The sequence below is a fragment of the Ambystoma mexicanum genome, chromosome 1q (genome assembly GCF_040938575.1).
Source record: "Ambystoma mexicanum isolate Mex_15411 chromosome 1q, UKY_AmexF1_1, whole genome shotgun sequence".
Lineage (NCBI taxonomy): Eukaryota > Metazoa > Chordata > Amphibia > Caudata > Ambystomatidae > Ambystoma > Ambystoma mexicanum.
The window spans coordinates 1,277,215,096-1,277,241,814 of NC_090922.1; the positions used below are offsets into that span (position 1 = coordinate 1,277,215,096).

The following is a 26,719-nucleotide window of genomic DNA, read 5'->3' on the forward strand; positions in this document are numbered from 1 at the left end:
TTGACAGAATTTATGTCATCATCTTCATCACAAGTCCCTCAATTTACAAAAAAAACCTCCCCCTTTTTGATTTGCCAGGCTGATGCCATACATAGTCCATGGATCAGCAGCGTGTCTTAGGTATCGAGTCTCCCCCAATCTGCCAGCTGCCCTCCACCCTACGGGGCACCCTGTAGGATTGGACAAGAATTTTCTCCAAGGGGGCTCCTGATGACCGCTCTCTGTTTACCTGTGATACTGCTCTCCACAAGTCACCTTATAGACCACAGGCCATGGCAGGGAAACCTCATCAACCCGAATACCCTGGCCAACCATCCTCTGCTACCATCTGATAACATGGCCTGGGGGAACCCCAATATTGCAAAGAGGAGGGGGAAAAGCTAGAACACTTAGACTTGATACCAGTCAAAGTGAAAGGCAAAACCAGCTTTATTAATACACAAAATAAACCAGGGACATATACAAGCAGCATGGTTGCATCTCTCAGATCTCTCATACAATAAAAATGTTTATATATAAAAAACATGTCAGATTGACGACATCCTAATACAAAACCTACATAATGAGAGGACTGGTTAAGGGAATTCACTATGTACATTTTCTATATGGGTTAAACTTCTAATTGGATAATGCTTAACTAAGACCACCTCTAAATTGATAACAAAAACACATTATTAATTCAATATTTTATTGGTTGGCACAAAACGTAAATGGGCAGCTTGGCATCAAGTGTTTTGATTGGTTGGCTTTAACCTGACCAACCTTGGACAACTGACAGGTCACCAAGATGTGAGCCAAATGGGATGAGGGGAGAAATGTCCACAGACTGCCTGTATTCAATAGAACACCATCCCTCATTTTCTAGGCCATGAGCCAGGGTGATCACCTTTGTAGTTAACCTTGTGCAATGTCTTGTGGCTGGTAATATGCATAAGGAGTGAGGCAGGTGTCCTATCTGTTTTTCTCGCAAATGAATAGACAGTAGTCTTCCATTATGGGTCATGTGTGAGAGGACTGTGTTTGAATTAAATTCACTCTTATTTTATGAAGGTTTTAGCTAATATGAATGCAAATGTTATGGTCTCTTCTGCCTCTAGGGACTCTCTGGAGCTTATTCTTCATGGGGTCTTCTGACTTATAATTAAGCTGCACCTCACTCAAAATGGTCAGTAGTACTTTGCCAGACTTTAATTAATTTGGGAGTATTCCATTTGCATCCTGGGAACACTTATCTCGTGCCTTCCTTGTGGCGCTCTGGCCCTCCGAATTTCTTAGTAACCTTGGCTGAGGCTATGAGCTACTGTCTACTCCCTGCAAGTATCTTCATTTTGTTATTTCAACGTTTTGAATTCTTATGAAGCCTTGCAGCCTTTCATTTACACAGAAGCATGATGCAGCTTCCCCTTTAGACATATGGCTGTCCATTACTGTTGCTTTTCTATGTTAGTGAGCTATACTCGTGAGTCATTCTTTTTGAATTAAGCTTACCTATGGCTTATGTTAGTATGCTTCATGTCTTTCTGGTTTCAATGTTAATATTTTTCATGTATAGACGCATATTTGACCTAGTGCGTTTTCTTCATGGTGAACACATATGTGCTTCGGTATTATTCGGTCTTTATATCGAATATTTTATAAAGAATTAACATATATTGAATATTTTATAACAAAACATTTTATAGAGAATTCATTTTGGGGTGGGGTAAAGGGTTAAATATTTTTGGGAACTGGTCGGGGTGGGTTTTTAGGGGTTGGAAACGGGGCTTTGGGTGGGACACCCCGCCCCAGAAAAAGTGCATTCTCCCTAAACATTTTAGTTATAAAATATTGGACATAGGTTCATTCTTTATAAAAAATATTTCCGTATAAAGACATGTAACCATGTGCTTCATGTCCAATGGATGCATACACGTGATTCTATGATCAGTTATTATAGCCATCTTCAGCTTACATCGTATTCATCCCTTCCTGTACCTGCCTGCGATAAGGGTGGTATGGTTGCCTTAAGGAATAACATTTCTTGCCTTTACGATATTGGGCCAGGGGAGGGGTCATAGTTATGAATGACAGATTCATCTGTTTCTCAACAGTCATAACCTTCTTTATGAATAAGGTTTCCTTGTTTGGTTGACAGCACTGAGCAGGAAAAGCACAAATCTAATGCCTACAGAGAGGCTAGATGCTTACGGACCTCACTGCCATTCTTTACTTCAACAAAGATTAACTTTTTATGTTGAATATCCGGAGACAGTCATTTCCAAAAAAGACGTGATTTTAATGGTGGAATACCAGTGTTTGGTTGATAAAGAATGTAATGTCCTTGCTGTAATACATTTAATACATTTGGATGGAAAATATATGGAAGGGTAGGTGCAAATGGTGTATGTTTTTGGAAAGTCTCCCTATTCTATGGACCCTTACACTTTTTGCTTTTACTTTACTTTACACACTGACCTGACTTCTTACAGTGCACTGAAGCCTTCAAATTCACTCCACTGTACTTTTACTGCCATGTTATGGGAAAACGAACTTGTCCTTCAGACTGTCAGCACAGTGAAACTATGTTTACCTTAGTCTTTTTACTTTGTTGTCTGATTGTGTAACTGTTTACCATACCACAATGCATCTTCCAATGCATTGCAATGGGGTTTCTTTTTGTCTGACCCTAGACTCCACTCAACGGGATTTTATTATATGTGCTAAAGGACAAACTGCTGGCAGTGATTGGTCCACAGCTGAAGGTCACAGTCAAGTTGACTTTTGCCAAACACAGCACTACTGCTCAACTGAGAAACATAATATGTGGAAGTGCATCTTGTACTGTGAGCCCATTAATTCTGTGGCATTGGACAAACAGAGGTTGCTTCTTTCCAAGGCACAGGAGGTTCCTACTGGACTTGATTCACAGCATGCCTTTGCCAGGTCACTTAATATTTACCAACAAATATGACAGGCATATCTGAGGTTTAGCACATCAGATTGGAGTTAATATGAAAGGGATTGTCCTGTCCTGTCATACTTGTCAAGCATCCAGTAAATCTGGCGGTGCATCAATGCCCCCCTTAAACCCTCAAACACCGGTTGGGAAGCCTTTCAAGAATATAGCCATGTACATTGTGTGTCCTTTGGATGTTCATGCCACCTCAGGGAAACTCGGTCCCAGGAAGCTGTACCTTTATGAAGTATCAAAGCTCCTGTTGTGGCAAAGGTTCTAATAGGGATATTGTCTTGTGTGGGATTCACTAAAGAAGTTCTTCTTGACAGAGGATCCAACTTCAACTTGCTGTTTGCCAATCCTTTTCGGATCCTGTCATACTTAAAAAGCAAGCAGTAAAGCTTGATGAGCATCAATGCCACCTTAATTCCACCACCAGTGGTTGGAAAGCCATTTCATAGAATAGTGCATTACGTCTATTTGGCCCTAGGGGAAGAACACAAATATTTACTTCTTCCCAGCCTCTCCTCGCAATAATAAGTAATTGAACTCAGATTAGCAGAAGAAACGTGCATACATCATATTAGGTTATAAAATCGCACGTTACAGGCCTTTTATTCATACTAAATAACTATATAATGAACAAATAGAACACCAATACATACAAACATATACACACACAGCCACGCTAGTGGCTGTGTAGTTATGGTTAAATTGCTAATCCCATAGGAAGAGCACTTTTTGGGCGTCTTATAACTTTGCACCACCTGGACGAATCCTCACCAAACTTTGCAAAAAAAGTATATGGCCCACTTTGAATTTTGCAAAGTTTGGTGAGGTTTGGTCCAGGGAAGGCAAAATTATAGGGGGGGTCCCAAAATTTCTTTTTTTCCCATCGAGTGAATGGGGAAAAAACTTTGCGCAAGCCTACAGCCCAGACGTCTGTATGGATTTTCACCAAATTTGCGGCAGGAGCAGCGGCGGCTTGGTCCCGAAAGTGTACATTTGTAAATTTGGTGAAAATCTGTCCAGTAGTTTTTTTTTTAAACTATCAAAAAGTAGGTCTCAAGAAATTAGTGATATATATGTCCGCTCTGCGGACATGTGACACGTTCGCTGATTGGATGGTGAAGAGCGTCAGATTGATCCAATGCGCCCACCATCTTGGATCCGAGTTTTGGTGTCCGCGGACATTGCGGCAAAAAGATATTAAAAAACGCAACATTGCACTTGTTAAACTTATCAAATAATCCCCGGGAGGATAGGGTTGTTGAGAATGGGATGGGATATTGCTGCAAGAAGCAAAAAACTGGTGTTTTTTTGTCACGAAAGTCACACGGTACATTTGGAGGTGTTCCACAATATAATGTGCCTAAAGTGCAGGTGAAAGAGATTACATTTTGGCATTCAAGGGATGGAGATGTATAATCATGGAATTGTGGACTAAATATAGATTGTTCCTTCTGTAGTCTGCAACCCCAACTTTATCTTGTGGTATTACAGAGTAATACTACATTCCGAATGCCCGTTACTCTATATTGTTCATATTGGTTGCCAAATATTTATTAATATTAAATAGAGGCGATTTTGGGTTAGTTTACACTCTTAATTAAAACGCTTGATGTTTGTAAATTAATGTGCTGGTGGTACAACCAGAGCACGGCAAATAAAGGACTTATGTGTCTGTGCTACAATATAATTAAAATAATAATGGAGTCAGACTGGCGCCCCCTAGAGTCTGGCAACTCAGGTAGCCACCTGCACTGCCTGATGCAAAGACTGTCCCTGCACGTGTATCAGAATTAGAGTGCTCATGGATGCGGTGAGGCAAGTTGTTGCAAAGTGAGAATGTATTTTGATTCTGAGTGAAGGTCACCAGATTAGAATTTTTGGTTGTGAGCTTAGGTAGCCCACGCATGGGACACACAGTATAATGTTTCGTCGATTTTTGAACTTGAGAGAAAGGGAGCATAAGGAAGGAATGCAATGAGAGGAGGTTTGTAATAATGAAGATTTCATAAGGTTATGCCTTCCAAATGTGTGTAAGGAACATGTAAATTCAGTTTATGAAGAATCCTTGGAGAGAACACAGTGAGTGCACCCCCTAGAGTCTGGCAACTCAGGCAGCCACCTGCACTGCCTGATGCAAAGACCAGCCCTGTACGTGCATCAGAATTAGAGTTCTCATAGATGTGATGAGGTAAGTTGTTGCAAAGTGAGAATGTATTTTGATTCTGAGTGAAGGTCACCAGCTTTGAATTTTTGGTTGTGAGCTAAGGAAGCCCACGCATGGGACACACAGTATAAGGTTCAATTGTTTTTTGACCTTGAGAGAAAGAGACCATTCCGTAAGGAATGCAATGAGAGGAGGTTTGTAATAATGAAGATTTGATAAGATTATGCTTTCCACAAGTGTGTACGGAACATGTAAATTCAGTTTATGAAGAATCTTTGGTGCAAACGCAGTGAGAGTTATGGTCTGACTCACGCCAAGAGAATGGAAATGGTGAATATAATGTAAGTTTGATCTTCGGCGATTGTATACCGGAACAAGCATTAACTTATTATTATCTGAAGATTATTTTTGGGTTATATTCTATTCATCTGTTCTGTGTTGCTTATTGCAATGAAACGCAAGTACTATCTTTGTGTGTAGTTGTCTTTTTTACATGGTTATGGGGAGTGCAGCATCGAGGTGCATGTAGACCACCACTAGATTCACTCAGGTTCAACGCTAATATTTCATTCAAATGTCATGTATGACCATATCGAATTTTGTATCAGTTTCCACATTGTTTTCTCTTTGTTGAGATTGTTTGATGTCTGTGCTAATCGTTAGTTTAAAATCTATGCCGAATTAATAAGTCAATATATACATTGTAATAAAGTTCGGGTATTGAGACACATTTTCTCTTATGTTTTCGAAACAGATATACTCTGCCTTTCTGCGATTGTCATAGATTCCAGATGCCAACTAACGGCTTCTTCAATCGGCAGCTGAACGTAGCTGTCAAGGCCTGGATCACAGTGACTCTTTTTTGGGACGATCGCCCAGGGCCCATATGCCCTTATGCTGTACTAGCGATTAGGAGCAACATAACATCCTTTACGGTGGTCTAGCCCCAAGTTGATGCACAAGCCCTGGAATTCACTGTGCGACCGAAGCGATTCTTTTAACGAAAATGAACACCTTGGGCCTCATTACAAGTTCTCCGGTCCGGAATTAATGCTGCCATTATAACCATACCGGCTCCGTTTCCATGATCGCCAAATTATGACCTACGGACCCGGAAATACCACCACCATAAACCGCCACTGCGGAGTCAAGGCACCCGTAAACTTCTCCTGCACGGAAACTCCCCCATTACCGGCAATACCAAAGACCGCGAGCATTATGAGTAGCATGGACATGGAAACACTGCCACAAAAATAGCCCTAAAACCATGACCAAAGTGGCGGTATCGCCGCCACCGCGAACATGACATTAAACAGTGCCTGGTGATCTGAATCAGGCCACAGGTGCACCAAATGAGCCCAGCTGGACCCAGCAGGCCACTGGGAGCCTACAAAAGGGCCACACCCAGGCCAACTCCAAACAGAACTATGCAGGCAGCAGCTAAGTAGCATTGGGACTGGGGCTATTGAACCATCAGGCAGCACTGCACATGATGGCAGTGATGGTGCAGAGGAGGAGGAGGCGGAGGCGGAGGAGGCGCAAGCGACCTTAGCAAACCCTGTACCCATGCCAAACCCTATTGTCCATTCGGCATGACCCCACAGGCAGCCTGCAATACCCCGCATTAGGGCCTCACCCTGGAACCTGACCGCAGAACAGGTCCACACATTATACCGGCTGGACCGTCCAACAATCATGTATATCACCACCATGATAGAGGACGACATCAGCAGCCACATTGACATCACCACCGCTATCCCCCCCTCCTGACGGTGGTGTCGGTACTGCATTTCCTTGGCACCGGAACTTATCAGCACACAGTTGGTGAGCTGCACTGGCTTTCACAACCCTGTTTCTCCAAAATACTGGTACAGGTACTGGCTGCCCTGTTGCGCCATGTGTCTGAACACATCACCCAACCCCGTACCCTTGCCCAGGTCATTGCCACCAAGTTGGCCTTCCATGCCATTGCAGGCATGCCAAATTGCACAGGTGCAGTAGACTGCACCCACATAGAGCTGACAGTACCACGTGCTATCGAGATGGTGTACCGCAATAGGAAACTGTACCACTCACTGAATGTACAGATGATATGTGATGCCGCACAAGTGATAACACATTGCTGCACACATTTCCCAGGATCAACACATGACTCAATGGTTCTGCATAATTCGACATTGCCACGGTACATGGAACATGGAACGCTATGCTGGACAAAGCACATGGTTATTGGGTGAGTAGAACTGCCAATGCACAGTCCTTGTGGAAGTGGGGTGTGTGTCCGGGGCAATGACCTATGTGATTGGGCTGGTACGACTGCACATGCATCACTCCCCGCACATTGAGTAAATAGTCAGCACAACCCACACATCACAAAGCTACACATGACTGGTTGCCACAGTGTGCCCGTACACACCCTGCCACATGACACACACAGCCAATACTACCACTGGCCCATACACCTGGAGCCACTCAATACATCCACCCACAATATGCACCAATGCCCCCCCAATGCACATGATGCCTGCACATGAGACATCCTGCATCAACAACATCATCACAGTCAATTGATTGACTCCGCCATGTGTGCATATCACTGCACAATTCCCTACTTACCAACCACTATTTCCCGCAGGGCCAACTACACATGCACATCAATGCGTTGGTCAATGTCCAGATGCCAACGTCCACTACAATGACCTAGGAATGGCATTCAACCACCGGTCCAACCACTGCCTGCCACATATGGATGAATGATGAATGACACATGATTGCACTGTATCTGATGAAGACATGATACAACAAACACTGACATATCCCCCACATCTACATCCCATGTAGGTGATGCTGGATATGCACTCAAGCCATGGCTGATGACGCCTGTGCGGAGGGCAATGAACAGGCATGAGGAGGCGTACAACAGGGCACATGCCCGCAAACGTGGCATGATTCAGAGGACATTTGGATTACTGAAGGCCCGGTTCCGCTGCTTGAGCAGATCTGGCGAATCACTGGTCTACAGCCCAGTGAAGATGGGTAAAATCACACTTGGACTGGAGGTCATGGAAGGATGCCAAGTCATCCAGGTTGGGCACCTCCCCCTGTGGCCCTACATCTGACTGCAGTGCTGGGGCACTGTTGTCACTGCCTGCAGCCTCCTCCGCAGTGCAGATATTTTCTGGGGTGGGTTGTGTAGGCATGATGGGTGTCCGTGCTACCTGTGTGGCAGCAGGCAGCGTGGAGATGGTGGTGCTGGTGGCCGGGACATGCGTTCCAGATGCAGCTGGTGGCAGAGTTACTGAGCTGCTAGCGGCATCCTCCTGGGCAGGGGCGCTGGCTTGCACACGTGCAGGTGCCGATTGCCTTGGCTGTTGTGCAATGTCACTGTCACTTGAAATGGCTGTGGGGACACAGAGGGCATGCTATTAGTAATGTGGTGGTACCTGATAGGTGCATCACATGCATCAGACAGGTTGATCAGTGAACATTTGCATTTACACGCATATGATTGTTGACGGTCATGAATTGTAGGGATGTTGATCATCGCCTGGGTCGAGATTGAGTCCTTCAGGGCACTCATGCACTGGCTGGGATGGGGGTTTGTTAATGGGTCCTTTGGGGCACTCATGCACTGGCTGTGGGGGTTGTTAATGGGTCCTTTGGAGCACTCATGCACTGGCTGGGGGGGGTTGTTAATGGGTCCTTTGGAGCACTCCTGCCCTCAACAAGTACTCATATGGCATTCATATTTGTGCACTTACCAGCATCTGCAGGTGGGCACACTCCTGCCTCAGCATCCCCAATCCCATGGATGGCCTCAAGGTGGAGAACACTGCTGCAGCGCTCCTCCCATGTCTGCAGCCTCAGTAGGGAAGGGGGCCCTCCACCTGTGCCACTGCTGCATTGCCGGTGTGTTGCAATCATGTTACGCACCCTCAGTCTGACGTCGTCCCACCTCTTGTGGCAGTCCTTGACACTCCTTGTAGTCACACCCACAGCTGTGCACTTGCATGCAGCTTTGGCCCACACATCCTTCCTCTGCTGCTGTGTTGCATGCCGTTGGTCTGCACTAAACAGCATTTCGGCATGCTGCACTATCTGGTCCACCAATACAGTGAGCTCTGCCTCGCTGAAGCGCTGTTTGCATTGTCTCTGGGCAGGGATCCTGGCTGCCATACTGGTGGTCCTTTTTGGCTTCACAGTGTGCAGATTTAGCCTGTGCTGACTCTGGATGGCAGTGGATTGTGCTTTATATGATGGCCGCCTCTCTATTTCCGGTTTTCGTGCTCATGGTATTTCCGCTTCCGTGTCCGTGAGGACGGCGGCGGACACGGTTTTTACACTGCTTGTGGGGGCGCTATGTCCATTTCCGTGGGTCTTTATGTGGCGACGGTGACACCATTTCCACGTCTGTGTGGTGCGTGCGACCGACAGCCTGTAATCGGCCGATCTTTCCGCAAACCTTGCGGACGCGGAAACTTTATTACCGTCGTCACGGAATCACCGCATTCCGGACCGGATAACTTGTAATGAGGCCCCTTGTGTACGCAAAAAGAACAATGTGTGCCTCACGATAAACATTTTGGACCGCAAGCGAAGAAACAAATTTGCAATTTGGTTGAATATGGCAATAGTTGTATGTTCTCGGAGCATTTATTGTAAAATAAAAGTACTTTACACATTTTACAGTGTTGTTGTTTTCTTTAAAGTACGGTTTAATATTCCAAATTGTGACGTGCTGTGTTGTTAGTCGTTGTGTGTTGATTTTCCGGTTCTGCATCATGTCATGTAGGTGATTATGGGCGCGTTTGGCTATGCTGACGAGGAACGTCACAGAGAAAGGTGTAGAATATCACTAGGTTTGGTGAGGTGAGGTTCAGGGGCGGGCATATGATTTAGTGACGTCAGGGCAGTTTACCTTAGGCAGATGCAGCAATGGATAAGAATAGCAGAGGATGGACGCGCCCTGCTGCCAGTTTTCATATGTTTTTAAAAGAGGAAAAGTGAAGTAAGGTGAATTGGAAATGTTTGCAATAGATCATTGTATGTATAAAAATACATGGCGGAACCCTCAAGACAATAATATTTTCTGAGCATTGCACTTGTGAAACTTATGATATAATGTCTGGGGAGGTGAGGGGTGATGGCGATGGGTGGGATATTTCTGACCTGATTTCAAATGAGTTTACAAAGTTTGGTGGGAATTTGTGCAGCGGGGGTAGCTTATATGAAGATTGTATGTGCATTCATTTGACACTTTTGCAAAAATAAAACGTGGGTGGATTTCCAGCATACTTGTGTAAGGTGCATTGGCAAGGATCTACCAGCATGGTTTTGCAAATGTGGCAGTGTTTTCTTATTTGGCAAGTGTCAAAATGTAGTTTAAAAAAATAGCGGAATAGCTTTAATGACTGAGGGGTAGCCTGAGGCCATGGGCAGTGGCCAGAATGTCCGGTTCATGATATAAGGGCATGATCCGAACAATCTGGCTACTGGCCATGACCAGAAGGGACAAAACATAGGATTAAAGTGGTCATGTCCACCTGGGACTGGCTTTGTGGTAAAGTCATTCGAAATTAGGATAGATTTGAAAGGGAAGAAAAATGTGCTCATGGTAATATGGTCATAGGGTGTTCTTTTTGCCTTCTGCAGGCTGCCATGGAAAGCGAAGAGGGGCCCTGTATGGAACCCCTTTACATGGTGGCCATCTTGGAAAAGGATTTTCCTTCCTATACTGGGACTCTAAGGGGGCACGGTGTAGGACGTAAAATGCTCTTTTTTAGTACCATGGGTTCCCGCTTTGGGAACCTAGGCTGCTAATGGCCTTCATCCCCCATTTCAGGGGCTGGAATGGGGGGATAATGGTCCAGAGACCTCTATCCACCCTCGCTTTGCTTGGGCTGATAACTTGGGCTGCTGGGCCGGTATCCACCGTTCCAGTCCCTGGAACGGAGGATGAACGCCCCAATATTGCCATTAGTATAACACAAAATGCAAATGGAAATGTTGGAAAATCTTATTGAGTCTATGTACTTTACAGAGAAATATAAAGTAGATGGAGTCTATGGGCCTCATTACGACCCTGGCGCTAAGTGAAAAACGATGGCGGTAAATGGTTACCGCCATCGTTTTCCGCCAGGTCCGATCATGACCCGTGACCGTTAACTACGATGCCATTAGCGGCATCGTAGTTAACGCCACCGCTAACTGCGCTAAGGGTGCGCGCACGCAACCGGCCACACCGTACTTAGCGCCATGGCGGAAAGGTACGCAAATGCCGACCCAAGCGGACATGCACCTAACGCCATCACCCAGCCCGTTAAGAACCTTACCGCCATGGTGCTAATTACGCCATTGCGAACCAACCGTAAAGGGCCATGTAAAGTGAATGCAGCTGCCACAGGTGCACAGAAACAGCACAGGTGAAGCCAATACAGACTCAGGAAGTACAAAAAGAGCACACCCCACCCCTTCCCACACCCAGTCACACTCCACAATGATACCAATATGACTAGCAATGTTGGGGCTGGAGGACATGATAGCAATGCAAGTGCTACAACAACAACAACAACAACAACAACAACAGGCTGCACAGAGGAGACGCAGGAGGAGAAGGAGGGCAAGGCAGGCCCAGCAAGCCCCGCCAGCACAGCCAGTGCCACCACGCAGGCAGCCCCCAATCCCACGCATCAGAGCCAATCCATTCAACCTCACTGCTGAGCAGATCCACACCCTGTACCGTATGGACCGGGACACCATCACTGCCATCGTAGACATGATACACAACGACATCGTCAGCATGATAGAAACTCCAACCACCACCCCCCCCCCTACTGAAGGTAGTGTCTGTACTCCACTTCCTGGCCACAGGCACCTACCAGCACACAGTGGGGCACTTGCATGGCATTTCACAACCATTATTCTCACGAACACTCATCCAAGTGCTCGATGCCCTCCTCAAGCACACAGACGACCACATCTCATTACCACGGACTGCCCAGGACATTGCAAACACCAAAGTGGGTTTCCATGCACTAGCCGGCATACCTGGTTGCATTGGTGCCATCGACTGCACCCATGTGGAATTGGTGGTTCCACGTACCATGGAGGTACCGTACCGCAACCGGAAACAGTTCCACTCAATCAACGTGCAAATGGTCTGTGACTCCAACAAGATCATCACACATTGTTGTGCCCGATTCCCTGGATCAACCCATGATTCTATGGTCCTGAGGAACTCCACAATACCACGCTACATGGAGCAACATGCAGGCCCAAGATCCTGGCTACTCGGTGAGTCCAATGTCATGGAAGTGGGCAGGTGAATGACGTACCGATGCATACTCCACCTGGCTGAAGGGGGGGGGGAATGATGCATACTCCACCTGACTGTGAGCAACACAGAGAACGGAGACAGAGGATGGCCACTCACAATGCACTCAACCCCTCTGCATACATTGGGTGATGGCATGCAAAACAGGCCATGGGAGCCATGAGCATATACTGGTTGCATTGTGTGAATCACTTAGTGCATGTAGAAGTGAGCCGAAGTAACAGTTGGATGCAAGCCATGGTGGCACATCATGTTCTTGATCAGACGACATGACTGACACATACATTCTCGCCTACATACAGGTGATGCAGGCTATCCCCTGAAGAAGTGGCTCCTTACACCAGTCCGGAACCCGCAGAACCAGCATGAGGAGGACTTCAACCGTGCACATACACGTACTCGTGTGGTCATAGAGCAGACATTCGGCCTATTGAAGGCACGGTTCCGAAGCCTCAGCAGGTCTGGTGGGGCACTCCTGTACCACCATGAGAAGGTGGCAAAGATCGTCATGGCATGTGTCATGCTACACAATATGTGCGTCAGACGAAATGTGCCCCTGCCCCCTGACGCAGGACTGCAACCACCTGACGATGAGGATGAGGAGGGTGCCGATGGGGCAGCACCCCATGGAGGAGGCGACGCACAGGAGGGGCGTGCAATGCGCCAAAGTATCATCGACCTCTGCTTCTAGCACACACGGCTGGTGTGAATCACATGGAGACTGCACTTGGGGCACTGTGTGTCTCTGGGACATGCACACTGTGGACTGTACACCAATAAAGCACACATATGCAATGAAAATGTCCACACATTTCATTTTGGGAAAGAAAAAAGTGTATTCAAACTATGAAACGTCGTGACACACCCCCTTCCCCCTCCCCCCTGAACACCCCAACACACCCCCTCCCCCCTGAACACCCCAACACACCCCTTCCCCCCTCCCCCCTGAGCACCCCAACACACCCCCTCCCCCCTCCCCCCTGAACACCCCAACACACCCTCTCCCCCCTCCACCCTGGAATCCCTACGAAGGTGCGGTAGTGTCTGTGCAGCAGGGTGTGCAGTAGTCCTGCTCGACTGTCAAGCCACTAATGTGAATCCCCTCCCCTGGCCCCCGGGGCACCCCTGCCCGTGCTGCGTAGATTGCGCCCTGATCTGCGGATGGGGCTGCTCTGTGCCGAGCTGGCTGATGAGGACGGTCCGGCCTGCACATCTGGACGCATGTCCCTGATGGTCTGGACAAGTTCTGTGACGACATTGCGCACAGCCGCGAGTTCCGTGCATATGTCCTTTGTGGAGGACTCTATGGCAGCTGTGACTCGGTCTGCCAAACTCTCCATGCCATCCCTTGGCACCCCACACTGTGCAACATGTTCGTTGAGGGGGGCGGATAGCTGCTGCTGGCGGGTAACTATATCCTCAAGTGTCTGCTGGTTCCGCTGGCCCATGCCCAGTGGCATTTGCATGTCCATTGGGCTGCTCACCTCAGGCCCGGGGGATGGGGTGGCTGGCCAATCCTCGGCCTCCGACTGCCCCTGTGTGGCATCCGCCTGCAGGGGGCTTAGGGATGTGCAGGGGGAATGTGGCTGGGCAGTGGGCCTTCCCTCATCGATGACCTCGATGCTGCCTGCCTCATTGTCGGAGGTTGCCGCTATGGCAGCGATTTCACCCAGGGTGCTGCTTGCAGCAGAGCCTGTCCCTTCAGTGGGCACGACTAGTGACATGTGCGGTGCTGCTGCTGGGTCTGTGTTTGCTGTTGTGGGGGCTGGCACTTGCCTGTCCTCTTCCCCAGGCAGGGTTTGTGGCTGCTGGTGTGTTTCCTTCAGGACGGCTGAGGTGGATGCCTGTGGCCTGGCCCTCTTAGTGGATCTGGATGCAGTGTTGTCCTCTTCCTGGAGGTCTGTGTCAGATCCTGTGGTGGAGCAAAGGAGGGATAGTGTTATTGATGGGTCCGCGGACATTGGCCGTGCATTGTGAGGGATGACATCTATACAGTGGGTACATGCAGCACATTTCAGGCAGGGGCATACAGGTTTTGTGCCTTTTGTGTGGAGGTAGCATGGTGGTATGTGTGTGCCAGCAGTTAGGGTGTGCATGCTGCATGTGTACAGGGTGGAGTCTGGATGTGTCTGTGGACATACACCTGCCGATGTGTTGCATATGCACTATGGGGCTACATGGTACTTCACATGATGGGACTTTGTTGAGTTTAGCATGGCTTGCTCTGGCCACCTACCTGCATCTCCTGAGGTCGGCGCTCCTCTCTCCATCCCTTCGACACCATGGATGCTCTCCATCCCGATGGTGGATGCACATATTTCCTCCCATGCTTGCAGCTTTATGGGTGAATCGGATCCACCCCCAGTTGACGTGGCTAGGTTCCGGTTAGCTGAGAGGATACTTCGGACACGGAGCCTCAAGTCGTCCCAGCGTTTTCTGCACTGCTGGGCAGTGCGGGGTACGGCCCCCACTGCACTCACACGCTGTGCCACTAGGGCCCATATGGCCTTCTTTTTCGCTATTGCCGGCCTTGTCATCTGCGCGGAGAATACAGCTGCAGCATTTTCTTGCAGAGTCTCTGCGAGCATGGTTAGTTCCTCCCTTGAGAAACGGTCTTGGCGCTGCCGGTCACATGCTTTTTTAACGGCTTTGGGCATTTTTACATGGCTAATTGGGTGGGTGTTGGGTGTGGATAGGTGTCAGGGTTGGATCAGGTATGGTTGTGGAGGATGGCAATGGATTGTGTTTTTCAAGATGGCTGTCGTGCAGTTTCCCGTTCCGCCGCGATGACGCTATTTCCGGTTCCGCCTATTTACGGTGACCGCTAATTGCGGTCGCCGCTATGGTGTGTGTGGCGGTAGTGCTCCTTGCGCGGCGTGCGATGGCGGTAAGGGCCGTTTTTGCCCCATTTACGCCATGCCGTACTTTACATTAACGCCATGGCGTAATGCACGTGCCCGATGGGTCGGAATATGCCGCACTTTACGCCATCGACCCACGGCGTAAACGTTGATTACGCCATGGCGGTAATGTTCGGTACTTACCGCCAGGGTCGTAATGAGGCCCTATACGTTTTTTTTTAGTTCTATTTTTTAACTGTGAAAGGTGGTTCGTAAAGGAACATTTCTTTTGTTGTCTTTGGGTGTATTTTTTTTTTTTTGGCCGGAAAGCTAAGAACGAAAGGTGTGGAGGGAAATGAGGGAAGAGGCACCAAACACTAATATGGAGGGGCAGGTGGACAGGGGAAAACCTTGCGCGTGTGTTATTTCTAAAGTAGGGGGCAGTGTTTCTCATGCTCCTTGATTACAGCAGTGGTGGTGTCTCTAGGAGAGGAGGGATGGCATTAGCTGATGCCATTTTAAGATAAATAGCAGTTTTTCTACAAGTATGTACTGTGTACTAGATTGTTAATGAATGAGTAGGAATAGGTGTTGGAGCTGTGCAAGGGAAATTTTGAAGTTGAAAGCACAGATCTTATTGTGAAGTGTGTACGGGTTCTCGGACACGTCATCATGCTGTGCGCCAGCATATGGTCATGTGGCACTGTCCGGAAGGTCTGCAATGAAGTCAGATGTTCGTAGACTTTATGGTTAAGTTGCACTAATAAAAACCTATGAAATTCAGTAAAAAAAACTTTGTTAAAGAAACATTATGGTTAAGTTGCGCTACTAAAAAACTATGAAATTCAGTAAAAAAATCTTTGTTAAAGGGACGTTATGGTTCCAAGTAAAACCGAAAACCCCCTGAAATTCATGAGTTATGGTAAGATAAGCAACCATAACTCACACCACCACCGTGCACTGCTAAGACTAACACCCAGAACATCAAGGATGACATCACAAATGTCATTGATGACATCACTGATGACATCATATGTGCATTTACCTTTCATGAAAAGTCTTTACAAGGGATTCTTATTGTAATGTTAATAAAGTGTCAAGGATCATTGGAATAAATATCATGAGGTAAGTAGTGCATTAAGTAATGCATTAATACAAATAGCATTGTGTAATGAAGTTTTTTCCAATATAATAAGGCACACATGTAGTAACATAGGCATAGTGTGCAGCAGGCATGAGGAAGATGCAATATTAATAATCTTGCCATGTTAAATACTAAAATTATACATGCTTTCTAATTAGAGTCTTGCACACTGTGAAACATTTAATAAGTACCTAATGAAACCCACTTACTGCATTATTGCATTACTGCACACAAAATACAAACAGACAACAACACATACAAATAGAGCGTATACAGGGAAAGTGAAGTGAACAAAAAATAGCACTATTACCCGACAATCTTCATAACCTAACTGATTATCTTCATGCACAGAAATGATTGCTCTGCTTCAAAGCTATTGCTTCCCTATGTATAACTATCACATATTGTGACTAGACCCTAAGGAAAGTAGTGTAAGTGCAATTTGTACAAATATGAGCATATCCAGGAAAAGTACAGCAATAAAAAAACAGAACTATAAGACAGTGTTGATAACCTTACTTATCATCTTCATACATATAAAGCATTGCTGTCTTCCAAGTCTGTCTTTTCCCCTTTGTATATGTTTCATATGCTCTGAGTGGACCCAAAGTGAATTACTCTAAGAACATATTTGAAGTATAAGTCTACAAATATAGTACTTTGTACTATAATATAGTGAATGTTTAGTTCCAGACTGTTACTGGCCTAGATATATCAGTTGTAAGCGATATTCAATCAACACTACAGCTAAGTCAATGCCTAGTCTGGGATGCTGAGGAAAACCCTTATTGATGTATTTTTATATCCAGTTCAGTACTCTGGATGACAACCCTTGTATAACACCCCCCTCTTAGAATCCCCCTGACCCCACTGAGCCAAGAAGTAGGTTTGTTTTGCAAATTAAAAGGTTTATTTGAAAATTTAAACAATACATATATCACACTTCTATAAATAAATTGATAATGGATATTACACTTCTGAATATGAGCAGTAATCAGCAAGAGGTAACTATGAATAGGAACAGAAGAACAAGGTGGGAAAGAATGCTTTATATGGTTCAAGGAAACGCAAGGTGGAATAAAATGCAGTACAGAAATAACTTGTTATGATTTTAGCAAAGGTAATATGATCACTTTTTCTTTTGACAATTCACTCCCCCCCTATGCAATACCAGAAATGGAAGGAGAGCACACAGTCTTCAAGAATCCCAACAAATCACACTTTATAATGCAATACACAGTTCCAGTTCTCCCAGCAAGCTTAGGGAAAACAGGGATGAGTTTTAAACACAGGCAAATTACTTTAATGTGGTTTGCAAGGAAGTGAAAAGGTGCTAAAATTGCTTTTAATTCCCTCTAGAGGTTCAGGGTAGGTGATGGCTACTTTATATTAGTTCAGGCTCACTTTAACAATACTCTATGAATGATTAGCAGATTGCAAACGAATTTTAGCAAAGAGAAGCAAAAAGCTGCTGATTTCTACAGATGAAGAAATCGGGCCAAAAGCGCAAATCGTGGTAAATTTCGTGAGTGCGTGTCTCACGATTACGGGAAAAGTATAGGGAGTAGGAAGTAGGAAGCTGGAAAGCCTAGATTCTAAGCTTTCAGATGAAAGTTAAATTTTGTTCCTAGCACAAACGGTTCCAGAGATACGGACGATTAAATAAAGGTAGTTTTTCGGATTTAAAGTAAACTCAAAATGAGAGGTGACAGCTTGCAGCTGCAGAATTGACAGGTGACAGTCGTGCAGCTTTAAAAATGACAGATGACACGATTTCTAGGAGGCAGCTCTACTTAGGTTTAAATAGTTTGGATTAGATTATTTTAAATAAGAGATTGGTTCTGCACAGTTCTGCTAGGTACTCACAATATAAATTTGAACTAGGCCTCGTTACGGATCTGGTCAACACGTCCGCCTGCGGTTCTGTCTGCTCGGCGGGTCAATCAGGCACCGGTTCTGCTCACAGCGATCTGGGTCAGCTCTGCTCTGCTGGTCTAGCCTCTCTGGATTCTGGATGTAACACTGCTTTCTGGGTACTGCTACAGGTTCTTGCAAAAATTCTCGGCAAAACTTCAAACAGCTCGCCCGGCTGTTGAATAGTTTGGTTAGTTTTGAGGCCTGCTGAAGAGGATTCAGCTGGTGGATTCAGGCCTCTCTGCTACATATTCTGGAGTTAATTTCTGCTACAGGTTCTGGAGATTGATGGATTTGAAGTCCTGATCTCTGGATGTGAAGTCGGTCAGCATGCTCCGCAGCAAATGGAATTGAATGTCTCTACCTGTCCCAGCAGTCTCTTTTTATGTGTTTTGAAAATGGGTGTGTGCCTGGTCATAACTAAACCTGCCCCTCTCACTTATCATTGGCCAATTCCTCCTCTCTCCCTTGATTGGGGGAAGGAAATGTGAGTCAGAGTGATGCTGTAGGTTTTATGGTCAGAGGAACCTCCCCTTGTCAGATTGCACACAAATCTATTTCTGACCCGAATACATATTTATCTATGTACCATTTTTCTAATATTATAGGTCCAGTTAACATATTTTCTGTAGAACCAAACCATCCGATCCCTGTCTTTGTACGATGTTGTGTCCACTGATGACAGAAGTCTCCCCTTTTCATCCAGATAACAACCTCTAAACCTTTCCAGATTTTACACAAATGTGCACCAGGGATATGGGTTACAGATGATAAAGTGTCAGATTTTTAACATGCATACATTTGGAGTGAGACCCTATTTTCCGCTAACAACCCCCCAGAATACACCACAGGGTCCTAAAGCCTCTTAAAATGTTCACTGAAAATTCACAAAAATAATGATATTACTTATATAATTCTGACAAGTCCGCACTATGAGTTATCTATCTTTTTAAAATTATGCTCTGGTCAAAAAGGGGTGTGGCTTCCCACATCACAGGGTGGAATAACTGGTTTATCCACTTCCCCCAAGCCAGCTTGTCCACAGAGGCATAGCTGCCCCCCAGTTTCTCCCAAGAGGAAGCTATTTTACGACGCCCCCAATATAACATTTGCCTGAGTCAAGGAAGTTGCATTGTTCTGTCCCTTCCAGTTCCCAGGAGGTCCACCCCTAGTCTAATCAGAGAGGTGAACTCCTTTTGGCAAGGGGCAGCAGGATGCAGCTAGGCCTGGGAAGAGTGGCTGTTGATCAAGTTTCAACTCCTGTCGGGGGTAGTTGTCAGGCAGAGTCCACTTTCATTAAGCCAGGTTTCAGCTAAATGTCACTTTTTGTTCCCAGTTTTCTACATTCAAATCAAACTGACAATTTTTACATATACATTAAATAATTACTTCCTTCAAGTCATTTCAGAATATAGTTTTACATTGTATCCACCTCTTAGCAAGTCTTTCCTTGGTCTGGTTTGGGTTCCTCTGTTCAGTTTTACACAAAAGTCTGGTGGTTTTAAAATGCCGGCTTTCTGATAGTGGTGAGTACCGGTATTGCAACCATTTTTGGGATTAAGAAAATGAATTCCTCACAGTTCTGAGTTGCTTTTTGGCAATCAGCATTGCCATTCCCAATGGTTTCAGGCTACTGTGTGTGTAGCCCAATGGTGGTTTTAGGCAGTGCCCTCCTGTGCTCACAACATAGGCAAAAATGGATGGCAGCCTATTCTTCATGTTTTCCCTGTGCACTCTCTGGGGAGTTCTGGCCATCATGATGTTTTCCATGCCAGTACTGCACAGTTTTATGGTAGGGCTTGGATGCATGGGTAAAAACATCCCACACAGTAAAGGAAAAACGAGTGAGCCAGACATGTGATGTCATCAGTGATGTCATCAATGACATTTGTGATGTCATCTTTGATGTCCTGGGTGTTAGTCTTAGCAGTGCACGATGGTGGCGCGAGTTATGGTTGCTTAGCTAACCATAACTGGCAAATTTCAGGGGTTTTTCTGTTTTACTTGGAACCATAACGTCCCTTTAACAAAGTTTTTTTAACTGAATTTCAAAGGTTTTTAGTAGCGCAACTTAACCATAACGTCCCTTTAACAACGTTTTTTTACTGAATATATATACATATATATAGCATCACTGTTAGCCATGAGGCAGAGGAAAACTTCATCTTGGCCACCAGGCAACACTGCTTAGTCCCTCAGCAGGTGGGCGAAGAGGTTATTGCAGGCAACAGGGTCTGAAGCGTAGCGTCATCCCTTTCAGCGAGACTGCAACACCTGGGGTTCAACATCCAACTCTGACCCCTCTGTGATGTCATCTCCTTTATGGGGCCTTTTCACCCCCCTCCATCTGCATTCTGCCCTTGGCCAAAAGGCAGATCACAGGTCGAAGAGACAGAGGGTGGGAAAATCCAGTTGGAAGTGGAAAAACCCAGCGCTCCTCTACTTGCATGCATTCCCAGACCCCTTATTATGCATCTGCAGCGCACTCCAACTCCCCTTCTGTATTCGTCCTTCACTGTACAATACAATAACTATCCTCTGTAGTCAATCCACCTGCAAAACATCTATGTGACCTTGCTTTGTTTTCCTAACTGTTTGTTCATTCTGTGAGGCCCGCAGAAATGCGACTTTATTACTGAAATCGGAGATGAGTGTTCAAAATGGCTGTGCATCGATGCCATGTTATTCTGGCTCACATATTACCATTACAAATAGTCATGGACATTGTGGGTCCTTTGGATCCTCAGACCACCTCAGGGATCCAGTACATTTTGGCAATGGAAAACCATGCCACCCGGTTCCCAGAAGCTCTACCTTTATGAAGCATAAAAGTCTCTGTGGCAGTGAAAGCTCTAATAGGGATATTCCCTTGTGTGGGATTCCCTAAAGAAGTTAGTTCTGACAGGGGTTCCAATTTCATATCTGCATATATGAATGCCATGTGGGTTGAATGTGGAGTAATTTACAAGGTCTCTACAGCCTTTCACCCACAAACCAGTGGGCTCATTGAGCAGTTCTACAAGACCCTGAATGGCATGACAGGTGGCTTAGAATTGCCTCTGTGGAGAAAGTGGGGCATTCTCCTGCCATACCTTCTATTTGCCTATCTGGAGGTGTCATAGAGAGGTGTAGGCTAAAGTTCCTTTGAGGTCCAGTTTGCATATCATGTTAGGAGTTCCCTATGTCTGGTGCAAGCTATCCCTTAACCTCTTCCCACAACATAATGGATTATGTATTTGGCCTCAGATCCAACATGGTCAAGAATAAGGAAAAGAGTACAAACAAACGGAATGTCATTCAGGAACTCATGAAGCATTGGGATGACCAGAAGGCCACTGTTACTGAGTACAGGCCAGGCCTCTACTCTTCACCCCTAAGCATACTGGTTCTGAATTTCAACCCTTCTGCTTGGTTGTCGCTTACTCTTAGCTCCCTCTGCTTCTAGTCTAACTACAAACGTTTCTAGTTGATCAACTACTATGTGCATCTTCCTTGAACTCACTCATAGATTGTTTTCTACTGCTTGTTTGTTCCACCTCATATCTACTCTCTAAGTTTGCTTTACATCTGTGTATGTTGCTTTTTGTGCGGCATTGTTGCGCTTTTGGGAAAATTCAAATCTATATGTGCTATTACATATGTGCATTTCCTTTTTGTACTGCACTGTTGTGCTTTTGGGGGAATTTGAATCTAGGTGTGCTATTACACCTGTGAAGCTTCCATCTTGTGCTGCATTGCTGTGCTTTTGGGCAAATTCGGATCGATGTGTGCTATTACGTCTGTGCATCTTCCATTTTGTGCTGCATGGTTGTGCTTTTGGGGAAATTCAAATCTAGGTGTGCCTAAAGCATTCAGCTGGTAAGCCGCCGGGTGACTCTCGTGCATTGGCAGCCTCTCCTTCCTCCTATCCTTCATTCAGCTACCTCAATGGCACTCTCCATTTCCCCCATTCTATTCTAATTGTTACATCAACTACCCATCCTCTCTCATGAAGTCTGGAGGAAAAACGTTTTTAAAAGTCTCTTGACCTCTAATCCTGACCTACCAATTGCTTACACCTACGCTAGTGTTGCTTCCAGGCAGACTATCACCAATATCCTCTTCTCTGTCTCTTCCCCTGACCTATGGACCTTTCTTGTGATCTCTCCCTCTTCTCCGCTTCACCCATTAATGGTAGCACTAGATGGGGAGTACTCTTGGCATACCTTTCATCATCTAGGTGAATCATTAATGTAAATCCTAATGGCACTGGCATAGCCCAGGGTCCTCAACCCAATCTATTTTTCTTTGACTGGTGCCTGCCAACCCTCATCAACTTCGTACCTTTTCCAGCTGCTCCCCCCTCCTCTCTCTCGGCACTTCCTTCACCACCTCTGATGGATGTACCACACCGCTATATCCCTCCTCGGAAAACCTTCAACTGTGGTGACCGGCTACACTTAGCCACTCTGAATGCTCGATCTGCAGTCAAATATTCTTCTGACATCTGCCTGCTTGAAGTCTTTGTTCTCGACTTCCTCGCTCTCACTGAGACATGGTTCGATGCCAGCTCAACACTGCTTTTGACTCCCTCCTCCCTGAGCTATAAGATCCTCTCCAAGCCTCAGCCAAACCAATCTGGTGGTGGAGTAGCCCTGATCTACCCTGGGTGGGTCCCTTCCTCTCTCATACCCACCCAGCCATATTCCTCCTTTGAAAGCCTTGTCTGCAAGCTTGGCATCTCCCTGGCTCCCTCTATCACCCTTGCCACTATCTACAGACCCCCTGGTTCCTGTGTCTGTATTCCTCTCAGAATGAGTATTCTGAGGGGTACCTGGTTACTGCCTTGCTCTGCCCAGGTTGGTACAATAATATTAAAAAACGAATGAGCAAGGTCAGGTCAATCTCTGCTGAAGAGTAACCACTGCTACACCCTGAGTGGGTGACCCCTTGTGTGGGTGGTCACAGAATTCTCATGAAACTGTTCTTCTGCACAAAAGGTTTTATTTTGAAGTGCAGTGGTGTAGTAATACACTGGTATTTTTCAAAAAACATAGGACATTCACATTTGAGGACATACAAAGTGTAGTACCTAAGTACGAATGATCAAGTAGCCAATATTTGAGACATCTACTTGTACAGTTTTTTCATTCTCTATAGGTTCATTGGGAAGGAAGCTTAGAGAATTCAGTGGAATCATAAACAGGTGGGGGGCCCATAGAGTGTGGGCACAATCAAGAGTTGAACAACAACATATAATACATGTCAACACAACAGTGTTTCGGCCATTTTGCGTGGAGCTAGGTGAGCTCTAATGGTGTAGGCCTTCATCGGATGAGACGTCACACTACTTCTTCAACGATCTTGGCAGCTGAATGCACTGACAATAGACGTGACTGCGCCTCTTGACAAGATGATGACTGCATCCTAAAGAAATGGATCCTTCCACCTCTTAATCTGAGCCACTAAGCTCCTCAGATTCGACCACATAGGACCCTCCACTCGTAAAGACACTCCTGTCCTGATGAAGACCTACACCATTAGAGCTCACCTAGCTCCACGCAAAATGGCCGAAACACTGTCGTGTTGACATGTATTATATGTTGTTGTTCAACTCTTGATTGTGCCCACACTCTATGGGCCCCCCACCTGTTTATGATTCCACTGAATTCTCTAAGCTTCCTTCCCAAGGAACCTATAGAGAATGAACAAACTGTACAAGTAGATGTCTCAAATATTGACTACTTGATCATTCGTACTTAGGTACTACACTTTGTATGTCCTCAAATGTGAATGTCCTATGTTTTTTGAAAAATACCAGTGTATTACTACACCACTGCACTTCAAAATAAAACCCTTTTGTGCAGAAGAACAGTTTCATGAGAATTCTGTGACCACCCACACAAGGGGTCACCCACTTAGGGTGTAGCAGTGATAAGTCTTCAGCAGAGATTGACCTGACCTTGCTCATTCGTTCCTCTCAGAATGAACTGACTTCACCTCCTCTCTTCTGACCATATGGATATTTCAATATCCACCTGGACTCCACTGCTCATGCCTCTTCACTCTTCTTTGATCTATGTACATCTCTCTCCCTCACTATTCTCCCCTCTGGCCCTAGCCACTCTGTCAGACATGCTCTTGAAACCTTCATCCCCACTTATCTCCCACCCTCCAACCCTATCAAACTATTGTGAGAACTGGTTATTTACTGGTTGGCTGGTCATAATTCTATCCAGCCCATAATATACCAAACCATAATAGTCTATCAGATCTTTGGTTCTTCCCTATGGATAACATACTCCTAAGTGCCTCTGTCAAACCTGTAGAAAGCAGGTTAGACCCCAAGAACTGGATACTTCCAACCTGCACCCATCAACGCCACAGGATTCTCATCTGCCATTCCTACTGTCCCACTAATTAACCTTAACCCCTTTTACTCTTACAGAGCAAGTGCAGCATGGCCACTTATAGTGAGAGACAGGCGCTATATAAGAAAACTTACATTTATAATGGAATAGTAAATTATGTTTTAATTGTGCTTCCTATTGTGGGTAAAGATGAGTCATTGCTAACCTTCTTTCTCTTCTCACCTGCTTCCCTCCTTCCTTCTCTTACCCAACCTGCTCAGTCCGCTAACTGGTCACCTGATGCACCTCCAGAGCCGTATAGGTACCAGGCTCCCCCGCCAGTCCTGCACTTGCCTCCAAGCCTCCGCTCTCTGCGTTGCACTACTGCACTCGGAATAGGTTACATGAGAGTGGCAACCGCTCTGCACTTAATCCTGGTTCCTGCCGGACTGGGCGCATTTGTCCCCCTCCCTCACACTTCTGTCTGTGCATTTGCACGAACTTGAATGTAATAGGCTTAGCATGTTTGTCTGTCCTGTCCTCCTCTATCTCCCCTCCCTAGCTTGGTTGTGCCTGCATGCATAGGCGAATTGATGACCAACCTATTTTGTCTTTGTATGTTCCTTCCACCTCTCCCCTCTTTTCTCCCCCATTCTTTGTCACACACTTATACTAGTAGAAATGTCTCTGGCCTAGTATGCTAGTTATTGGTGTTAGATCATTTGAGGCACTTGTGTATTAGCGCTTTACAAATAAACAATTACAATTACAATTAACCTCTGATTCTGCACTGCTGTTGCACATCTCTAAATATCAGTCTTTTTGCTCTTGAAGGGTATTCTTTCTCTGATGTCCAGTCCTGTTTGTCGGTTGGATTTAATATTGGCGCAAACATTGAAGGAGTTTATGTGAGTGCAGGAATGACCACTGGTGGCTGCAAAGGCCTTTTGAAAGAAATAGGTGGTAAGTATGAAGTTATGTTTTGCATGTCATTTTGGCTTGATCAATTAAGAATGTTACAATGCCCTTCTTCTTCACTGTAACACCACAGACAACACATCAGAAAAGAAATTAGTCCAAGACTTTGTGGCTCTTGTAAGAGGCGGAGGAAGTGAACAGATCACAACACTTGCTTACAAGCAACTGCCAACTCCAGAACTGATGCAGGAATGGGGGGATGCAGTTCAGTACAACCCTGATGTCATCAAATTAAAGGTAATGGTGAAAAGTATTGTCCATTAAATATGCTGTGAATGAATTCAGAATGTCTACATCATAGGAATAATTGCAGTGGGCAGCAGGCTGTGGACATAGAGGCTCAATTGAACTAAGCCTCTTTTGGTTGCAATTAAATTATATGGTCACCCAAAGAGGGAACATTGTTTGTGGGTCCCTATAATAAAAATTCACTCAATACTATATTCTGTAAGGTCTTTGGTATTTATAGAGCAGAAACATTTGACAAATTTGGGCATGTTTTTAAATAGTGATGCTGTCCAGGATCCTAGGATTTCTCTACCTGTGAAAAATGAATGGGCTTGAGTTACTTTCTGAAAATAAATATGCATGGAGATGGATCTCAGGGCAAGGGCAGGGAATTTCATTCTGGATCTCCAAGGTAAGACAAAGAGTCTTGATTTATGGAACATTGAACAGGGGAATACATACTGTTAATAGTGAATGTTCTGAGATGTAAGTGTGAAATCTATCGTCCTTGAAAAAAGGAGTTGCATAATGGACAGTTCTATGCAACACATATAGGACCTTAAACAGAATCCTCTGCATGATAGGAAGCTGCAACCAACTGTACTTTTTGAGGTAGATTAATGGGCTATTCAGGCAGACTCAAAAAGTCACCATCGGCATAATCCAGAATGGGCACCAGCAAAACTGAATACATCTGCATTTTTATTCATTTCTTTGTCATTGGCACCAAATGGGAGCATGTCACCACAGGGTGAAATGTGTTTTCCCCATTTGGACTTACTGGTATTGGTGGATCTTTGTCCAATATGCATTCATTCTATGCATTGCAAATTCCTATCTAG

The 26,719-nt window shown here is 45.5% G+C and overlaps 1 protein-coding gene across 1 annotated transcript in view; it reads left to right on the top strand.

The window, feature by feature from the left end:
- The window catches only part of C8B (complement C8 beta chain), a 457,407-nt gene that overhangs the window by 293,620 nt on the left and 137,068 nt on the right, over positions 1 to 26,719 (top strand). Inside the window, exons 8-9 of the mRNA XM_069642105.1 lie at positions 25,506 to 25,634; positions 25,723 to 25,886. Of these exons, the coding sequence (XP_069498206.1) occupies positions 25,506 to 25,634; positions 25,723 to 25,886 (293 nt within the window). The remainder of the gene's footprint in view (positions 1 to 25,505; positions 25,635 to 25,722; positions 25,887 to 26,719) is intronic.